At 11.9% G+C, this 9,439-nt stretch overlaps 1 protein-coding gene across 1 annotated transcript, besides 25 other annotated features; it reads right to left on the reverse strand. All coding sequences in view use genetic code 6, as the record gives it.

The window, feature by feature from the left end:
* Positions 1-1,606: 1,606 nt before the first annotated feature.
* Positions 1,607-1,663: a microsatellite.
* A 287-nt stretch (positions 1,664-1,950) lies between these two features.
* Positions 1,951-1,990: a microsatellite.
* A 193-nt stretch (positions 1,991-2,183) lies between these two features.
* Positions 2,184-2,228: a microsatellite.
* Positions 2,184-2,320: a microsatellite.
* Positions 2,215-2,282: a microsatellite.
* An 810-nt stretch (positions 2,321-3,130) lies between the features above and the next one.
* Positions 3,131-3,218: a microsatellite.
* Positions 3,164-3,226: a microsatellite.
* Positions 3,186-3,225: a microsatellite.
* A 496-nt stretch (positions 3,227-3,722) lies between the features above and the next one.
* Positions 3,723-3,761: a microsatellite.
* A 108-nt stretch (positions 3,762-3,869) lies between these two features.
* Positions 3,870-3,926: a microsatellite.
* A 78-nt stretch (positions 3,927-4,004) lies between these two features.
* Positions 4,005-4,170: a microsatellite.
* Positions 4,171-4,895: 725 nt separating this feature from the next.
* Positions 4,896-4,929: a microsatellite.
* Positions 4,930-5,459: 530 nt separating this feature from the next.
* Positions 5,460-5,505: a microsatellite.
* A 423-nt stretch (positions 5,506-5,928) lies between these two features.
* Positions 5,929-5,960: a microsatellite.
* Positions 5,940-6,019: a microsatellite.
* Positions 6,020-6,621: 602 nt separating this feature from the next.
* Positions 6,622-6,670: a microsatellite.
* Positions 6,671-6,676: 6 nt separating this feature from the next.
* Positions 6,677-6,772: a microsatellite.
* Positions 6,773-6,909: 137 nt separating this feature from the next.
* Positions 6,910-6,934: a microsatellite.
* A 321-nt stretch (positions 6,935-7,255) lies between these two features.
* On the reverse strand, positions 7,256-8,753 carry IMG5_144990 (hypothetical protein; the record flags this gene model as incomplete). Its single annotated transcript, XM_004031168.1, has 1 exon — positions 7,256-8,753. A coding segment is annotated over one exon (1,498 nt), but the record flags the coding sequence as incomplete, so codon positions are not given.
* Positions 7,393-7,422: a microsatellite.
* Positions 7,434-8,735: a microsatellite.
* Positions 7,434-9,425: a microsatellite.
* Positions 7,438-8,720: a microsatellite.
* Positions 8,962-9,108: a microsatellite.
* Positions 9,017-9,110: a microsatellite.
* Positions 9,256-9,427: a microsatellite.
* The last annotated feature ends 12 nt before the right edge of the window (positions 9,428-9,439 follow it).

Genomic DNA, 9,439 nt, shown 5'->3' on the forward strand with positions numbered 1-9,439 from the left:
TTTAAGAAAAGCTTAAATAAGCTGATCATATATTAAAAACAGTTTAAAAAAAACAATTAAACATTGAAAAAATAACTAAAGAAAGCATGAAAATTGTAGAAAATATAATCTAAGGAAAAAATATTTAATAATAATAGGTATGTATATTGTGTAATAGAGATAATTCTGATGAAGAATTTAGATACATATGTGTAGATTGTAAAAGTTTAAATAATGCTTTTTGTTCTGAATGTGAAAAAAAACACGATTAAAGTCACAAAATAATCGAAATTCATAAAAATGATAATCTAATTTTCCAAAATTAGTAATAAAATATGAATTTTTCATATAAAGTTTCATAAGACACATTCGAAAATAATTAAGAATAATAAAAAAATTAAGAAGATAATTATTAATAAAGGCATAAAGTTACGGGTAATAATAGCCTAGCAAATTCATAAAATATAAATCCTGTATAAAAAATTTGTACTATAATAGAAGAAAAAAAAAAAAATTTTTTAAATAATAATGAAATTATAGGAAGAAATTCTATACTTTTTTTAACCAATAAAAATCAAAATTAAGAAATTGAAAAAAAAGATACAATATAGAATATATAGAATGATTTAGTAAAATATATAATAATATTTTTGTTTTATTAATTTAATATATAAAAATAATAAAAAGTAAAAATAAGTACAATAATAAAATCTATAAAAAAATAATACATTATAGTAAAATCATAGATAAAATATTTTAATGGATTCAATGTGTATAATAAGTAAAAATGCAATTCCTTAATAAAATAATTTATCGAGATCATTAATTATTTCGGGAAGGACTAGTTTTACTCCTTTGTAAAATATTAGTTCACCTACATAGAATTAAATTAATGTTATTTAAGCGAAATCTATTAAAAGTTGGTGTATTTAATAAGCCATTAATAATACTGTAATTACTTATTAGGAAATTCAAAATATCGGAAAAGAAAAATGGCCTGAGAATTTATTCCTTTAATGTATTTCGGGACTTTTAGATTAATATAAATAACCAGTACTTTCAATTGATAAAGGTTATAGTGTATTTTTAGCTTTTGCATTGAAGATACCCAATGATTGTAAGTCTTTTAATACAAGTTGGAGACTATAGTATGTTATTAAAGATGATCAAAATGAAGAAAAAAAATTCTTTGGACCGAAAATTCCTATTAAATATGAAATGAAGGAAGACATGGGTTTAGAATAAGAAATATGTATTTATTATATTTAAATATAAATATTTATATATTTTTTTATTTATAAATATATATATGTATTTTTTTTTACGTTTTTTAAAATAGTAATAAATCCTTAAAAAATTCTATAAGATATTATTTAAGAAATTTTTGATAAAGATGATAAATAATAAATTAATAATTTTATTATAGAATTAGATGATTATTTATAATGCTTCATTAAATAAAAAGATCCTAATCTAACATTTCCTATGTTACTTATTAAATATATTGAATTTTATGTTAGCTATAAATAATAAAAGTAAGAATAATAATGAATAATTATAATATTTTAAAAATAATAATAATAAATTATATTATATATGGTTAGAAAAAATTAAATAATGTAGTTTTTTATTTATATTAATTTATTATTTTAATTAAATTATATTTTATATAATTAATTTTTTAAAAAATAAATAATATTAAAATTTATAAGTTAATATCTATTAACTAAATAAAAATTTAAGTAATCATTTATATATAATTTTTTATATTTTTTAGTTTGATGATTATTTGATATATTTATTTAGGAATTTTATGTATTTAAAAGAAAATAAAATATTAAAAAATATAATTATATAAAGTTATTATAAAAAAATATTATAGATTATATTGAGTTAAATTAATATTAAATATAAAAATAAAAAAAAATAACTGAAATATTAATTATAAAAAAATAAATATTATATAAAATTATTTAAAATATATTATAAAAATTTAAAAAATAATTATAAAGAAAAAAAAAAAAGAAAAAATTCAAAAAAAAGAAATAAAATTATATTTATAAAATAATGAAAATAAAAGAAAAAATAGAAAAAACAAACTTTAAAATTTTAAAAATCATATAAAAATACAAAATATTAAAATAATAAAAATATTAATATTAAATAAATATAATTTTAATAAAAAAATAAATAAACTTATTTAAATATTAAATTTACTATTAAATATATATTAATTATATATTATAATAATAATTTTTTGTATATAAAATATTTAATAATTTTTTCATAATAATTATATTAATTTATATATATATATTAATTTATGTATTTAATATATATTTTTTATTTATACTAAAAATATTAAATTTAGATCAGTTTTTTTGTATAATTATTATTATTTAAAATTTAAAATCTAAAATCCATTTTTAATTTAATAATTTTATTTTTATTTAAGAATACTAAATATATTGTTACTTTTTTTTTTTTCATAAAAATAAGAATTAGTAGTAGAAATATTAGTAATATTTTATTAAATATAATCATTAAATAATTTATATATGAAAGATTTAAAACTTCAAATAAAATTAAATAAATATTCTATTTTTGATTTCAAATTAATATTAGACTTTTTATTTAACGAATTTACTATATTAATTGAATAATTCAATTTTTGCTTTATTTTTTCATAAAAATTGATATTAATAGTGTTCCAAAAAAATTATATCGTAACTTTTTTTTAATAATATAGTCTATTTGTGGATAATTACTAATTTTTTTAAAAAAAAATAGTAAACAAAGAATAATATAATATTTAACTTTTTATAATGTTTTTCTTATTTTAGGCTTTTTATACCTGTTCTATTATAATTACTTATTATCATATACAATTTTTTTCTATAGTATGCTTGATATAAATATATTTCTATTCTAATATAAAATTAAAATAAAAATAAAATTTTAATTAGATATTTAATTTATTATTAATATAAGTATAAATATTTAATTTAAATATTCTTTATTCATTAAAATTATATAAATTTTAAATATATTTTTTTTTTAAAAAAAAGTTTATTTTATTAAAATAAAAAAGATTTATACTAATATATATTTATTATAAATAAAAATGTTTAATTTTAATAAAAATTTTAAATAAAAAAACAATTAAAAAAATAAATATGAAATTTATTAAAAAAAATTAAATTAAATAAAATAAAAATTAAAATAAAAAATTAAAAAAAAATTAAATATTTTTAAAAATTAGTTTTCTCATTATTTAAAAATTATAAATTTACACAAAATCAATAATCCTAATCCAGTAGCACCAACAGAAGCTAAAACTTTAAAAATATTTCTAAAATTTCTAATAATTTTAAACTTTATATTAAAAACATTTATATATAATAAAACATATTCTATAATTTATTATATTACGTTTTCATTTAATTCTTAATTCTCATTATTTTGTTTTATTTAGAGAAGAAATTAGTTTTAATCATCAAATGACATTTCTTAAGCTTATGTTTTTTAAATAGGATATTAAATAACTTTATTAATACTATTTTAAATTTCGTTTTTATCATTTATTTAAAAACTAGATGAATCATTAACTCCTTTATAAATTGGAGATAAAATACTTTAATTAATATCATTACTTTTTTAAATAACATTTTGTTTTTCAGAATCAATTTCTATGTCTTTTTCTTAATTTTTACCATAAGAAAAACATTATTTATTTTATAAAGTTAAATTATTATTTATATTATTATTAAATTATTATTAAAATTGTTAAGAATTTAAATCTTTTTATTATTAATGTTAATTTATTTATTATTATTATTAAAAGTTTTAATTATTATATTCTTATTTGTTTAATTTCTATTAATTTTGTTAATTTATATTTTAGTTTTATTCTTATTATAAATTTATATTTTATTATTTATCTTATTCTTTGTAATTATTTTATTCTTAATATTTTTATTATTCTTAATGACATTCTTATTTTTATTGAATTTATTACTATAAAAATTATAATTATAATTATTATTATTATTATTATTATTATTATTATTATTATTTTTATTTTTAATTATTATTATTATTATTATTTTTAATTTTAATTTTATTATTAATATTATTATTAGTTTTATATTTATTATTGATTTTATTAATTTTGTTATATTTATTATTATTTTTAAATGATTTCTATTTTATTATATTAATCATTTATAATAAATTCCTCTATTATTATATTTGTTAATTTTTTATTCATTCATTTTATTTATATTTATATCACATAACTATTTTTCTTTTATTTATAAAATTTAATTTTTTATTTAATTATTTTCTTATATTTAATTTATGTTATTTTAACCTGTTTCATCTGTTTTTTTGATTACATTTTTATTATTTTTTGATTTCTTAATTTAATTATTATATTCTTATTCATTTTAAATTATTAATTGTTTATCAACATCTTTTTAATTATATTCATTATTATTTTTTTCAGATTTTTTTTCATTATTTAAATTTATTTATTAAATTTCATTTTCATTACTTTATTATTCATATTTATATTCATTTTATTTTATTAATTATTACTTAATATCATAATTTAATTACGTTTCGTTTAAATTTATATTTTTTTCATTATTATTAAAGATTTATAATTATTCATTTAAATTAATTTATTGTTACTCTGAAAAATTATTATCTTAAATTTCTTTTTCTAGGTTTTTCGAATTTTCCATATTTTAAATATTTTCGATTTCTTATAAATTTTAGGAATAAAAATTTTGTTCTTACTTTTTATCAAATTTTTATATTTCAGAATTCTTTATTTTTTGGCTTTAAATAATTTCTTAACTCTATTCTTATTTTTATTATTTGTTTAGATTATCTTTATTTAAATTATCTTAAATTTCTTATTTTTTATTTCCTTATTTTTAATTTACAATTTCTTATTATTATGATTATTAATTAATAAATTAATTTGTATCTTTTATTTATTATAAATCCTATTAATAATTATTTATTTCTTATTTTTAAATATTATATTCTTCATTTTATTAAATTGTATAATTATTTTAACTATTTTAATCATTATATTTCGTTTATTATAAAAATGATTATTGTTATATTTAATGAATATTTTCTAAATTAGATTATTCTTATATTTCAATATGACTTTAGTTTTAAGTATTTTCTTATAGTTATTATTTATTATTATCTTCTATATTTTATTATTCCTATTATTAATTAAGATTTATTTATTAAATAATATCTTAATTATTTTGCATTTAATTAATTTCTTTTTTCTCAATTTAAATTTATAATTCATTTGATGTTTAGTTTAATTCTTATTTTTAAATTTGAATTTATATATCTTTTTAATCATTTCCTATATTTTTATTATAATAAAGTTCTTATTTTTAAATTTAAATTAAATCTTTTGTTTTACTTTCCTCTTTTTCTTAACTTTAGTTTTATTATATATTATTTTAAATGTTTTCTTAATCATTGTTTTAATTAATTTCTTTATTTTATTATTAATCATTATTTAATTCTTGATTTAAAATAGTATTTTCTATTTATTCTTAAATAATTTAAATATCATTTTAATTTATATTTATATATTTATTAGAATTATCATTTTTTTCTTAGTCATTTACTAATTATTCTTCTTATTATTAATTTTTGATTTGAGTTTATTATTTATATTCTTTATTTTAATCTAATTTATTATTTTATAATTCTTAATTTTATTTTTATTCTTTTTCTTATTATTATTATTAAGTAATATCTTCTTATTACTCTATATCAAATTCTTAATTTTAATTTCCTTTTATTTTAATATTATCTATATTTACTTATTCTTCAATTAAATTAGTAATATTATTTTAAACTTAAATTGTTTCTTCTAATAAAACTTAATTACTTTCTTCCTTTTTTATTTCTTAATTTTAAATTTCTTCATTTTAAATAAATTAATTTTCTTAAATTTCAATTGGTTATATTTCTTCCTTTTAAACCAATTAAATTTACATATTTTCAATTAATTAATATTCTTCTTTTTCCTTTTAAACAGATTGAATCTATATATTTTCAATTTATTTATTCTCTTCTAATTAATTTTCTTTCTCTTAAATTTCTTTGCATTTAAATTTAGTGATTTTCTCCATTCTCAATTTATTAGCTTTATTATATAGAATCTTGAATAATATCTTTATTTTCAATTTAATGATTATCTTATCTTTAATAAATTTAAATTTCCTAGTCTTCTATTTGTTCCTGATTTTCTTAACTTTTTAATTCATTATTATCTTAATTCTATTTTTACATTAAATTATTATATTATATATCCTTTAAATTTAAATCATTATTTTCATTTTTAATTGTTGGATGGACATTCAATAATTAAATATTTATTTCATGTTTATTTAATTGATTATCTTAGTTTATATTTTCATCTTAAATATCCAATAAGTCTTTTTAATTTTATTAATTATCTTAATCAAATTATTAAACTAATTATGTTACATTATCATTTTATATATTAATATATTGTTGTTCATTTATATTTTATTATTCTAATAATTATTATTAATTTTATTTTTAAATTAAATCTATTTCTATATTCTATTATTATATTTTATTTTCTTATATTATTATTTCTTCTTAAATATTTTATTTTTTTTCAATTTAAAGATTCTATTCTTATTATATTTGAATAATTTATTCTTATTATATTTAAATGTCTTTTTCTTATTAATTATAAAAATCTTATTATTATTATTGAGTTTATATACCATCTTATAATTGATTATTTTCTTAATATTAATTATCAAAATCTTATTATTATTTTTAAACTTAAATATAGTCTTATTACTAATCATCTAAAATTTAATTATCCTATAATTATTACATTTAATTTTATTATTATTATTATTATTATTATAATTCAAATTTTTCTTTTTTCTTATAACGTTTGATTTCTTCTTAAATTTAAATTGATTCTTATTTTTCATCAATTTAATTTACTTGATTGTTTTCTTATTAGGTATTTTATTCTGTTTGTTAATTTTAAAAATCTTGATAATTATTTTATAGTATATTATCATTTTTATTATTATAGTTGTTTTTATTTTAGTCATCATTTGTGGTTATTTATATTTAATTTTCTGTTTAGTAATCTTATTTCTATATTGTTTTAGTTTATTCTATTTTATTATTTATATCTTATGCTTAATTTAAAGTTTAATTACATTCAATATGTTAATCAATTTTAGATTTAATAATAAATTCTTAAATATTATCTTAAAGTTACGTTTATTCGTTTATGTTTTATATATTATTTTAAAATTATTATTATTCTACGTTTAATAAATAAAATTATGGTTATTATAATATATCTTTTTATTAAAACTATTATTATTAAAATTATTAAACGTTATATAATTCTTATAATTATTACTATTCTTATTATTTTTATTAATCTAATTATTCTATTTATACTTATTATTGATATTATGTTTATTATTCTTATTATTCTTATTATTATTATTATTCTTATTATTCTTATTATTCTTATTATTTTTATTAAACTTATTTTCTTATTATTCTTATTATTATTAATATTTCTATTATTCTTATTATTCTTATTATTCTTATTTTTATTAATATTCTTATTATTCTTATTATTCTTTTTAATAGTATTTTTCTGATTATTCTTATTAACCTTATTTTTCTTATTAATCTTATTATTCTTATTATACATATTATTCTTATTATTCTTAATATTTTTATTTTTCTTATTCTTATTATTATTATTATTAATCTTATTTTTCTTATAAATCTTATTATTCTTATTATTCTTAATATTATTAATATTCTTATTATTCTTATTTTTCTGATTATTCATATTATTCTTATTATTCTTATTTTTCTTATTTTCTTATTTTTCTTATTATTCTTATTATTATTATTATTATTCTTATTATACTTATTATTCTTATGAATCATATTATTCTTATTATATTTATTATACTTATAATTCTTATAATTCTTATAATTCTTATAATTCTTATAATTCTTATTATTCTTAATATTCATATTATTCTTATTATTATTATTATTATTATTCTTAATATTCCTATTATTATTATAATTTATATTATTTTTATTATTCTTATTTTTATGATTTTTCTTATTATTCTTATTCTTATTATTGATATTATGTTTATTATTCTTATTATTCTTATTATTCTAATTATTCTTATTATTCTTATTATTGATATTATGTTTATAATTCTTATTATTCTTATTAAACTTACTTTTCTTATTAACCTTATTTTTCTTATTAATCTTATTATTCTTATTATACATATTATTCTTATTATTCTTAATATTCTTATTATTTTTATTTTTCTGATTATTCTTATTATTTTTATTATTCTTATTATATATATTATTCTTATTAATATTATTATTATTATACTAATTATTCTTTTAATTCATATTATTCTTATTTTATTTATTATACTTATAATTCTTATTATTCTTATAATTCATATTATTCTTATTATTCATATTATTCTTATTAATCTTATTATTCTTATTATTTTTATTATTTTTATTATTATTCTTATTATTCTTATTATTCTTATTTTTCTGATTATTCTTATTATTTTTATTATTTTTATTATTATTCTTATTAACATTATTTTTCTTATTAATCTTATTATACTTTTTATTCTTATATTTTTCTTTATTTTAAACTTTCATTTTATACTTAGTTTAAATTATATTCTAAATTTATTTAATTTTTATTTTTATGTATTAATTTATATTATTGTTATTATACATTCAATTTTTATTATTATTCTTCTTATTCATATTAATCTATTTCTTTTTATATTTTTTAGATTTATTATTCTTATTAATTTTTTTGCTATTATATATCGTCATATTAATGCTGTTATTCAAATTATAATTATTATTATTTTTATTGTATTTTTTCTATTTACTATTCTTATTCTTTTTATTATTCTTAATAATTTTATTATTCTTCTTATTATTATTATTCTAATAATTTATAAGATTATTATTATTATTAATATTTTTATAATTATTCTGCTTATTTTTATTTATAATCCTATTATTATTATTCTTCATATTATTTCTCTTTTAATCCTAAATATTCTTGTTAATCTTACTATTCTTATATTTATTATTTCACATAACAAGGAAATACTTCTTTTTAAATTTATTAGTATTTTTTTCTTATTCTTATTCTTATTCTTATTCTTATTCTTATTCTTATTCTTATTCTTATTCTTATTCTTATTCTTATTCTTATTCTTATTCTTATTCTTATTCTTATTCTTATTCTTATTCTTATTCTTATTCTTATTCTTATTCTTATTCTTATTCTTATTCTTATTCTTATTCTATTTCTTTAATT

The sequence above is a fragment of the Ichthyophthirius multifiliis genome (genome assembly GCF_000220395.1).
Source record: "Ichthyophthirius multifiliis unplaced genomic scaffold scaff_1120509251125, whole genome shotgun sequence".
Classification (NCBI taxonomy): Eukaryota; Ciliophora; class Oligohymenophorea; order Hymenostomatida; genus Ichthyophthirius; species Ichthyophthirius multifiliis.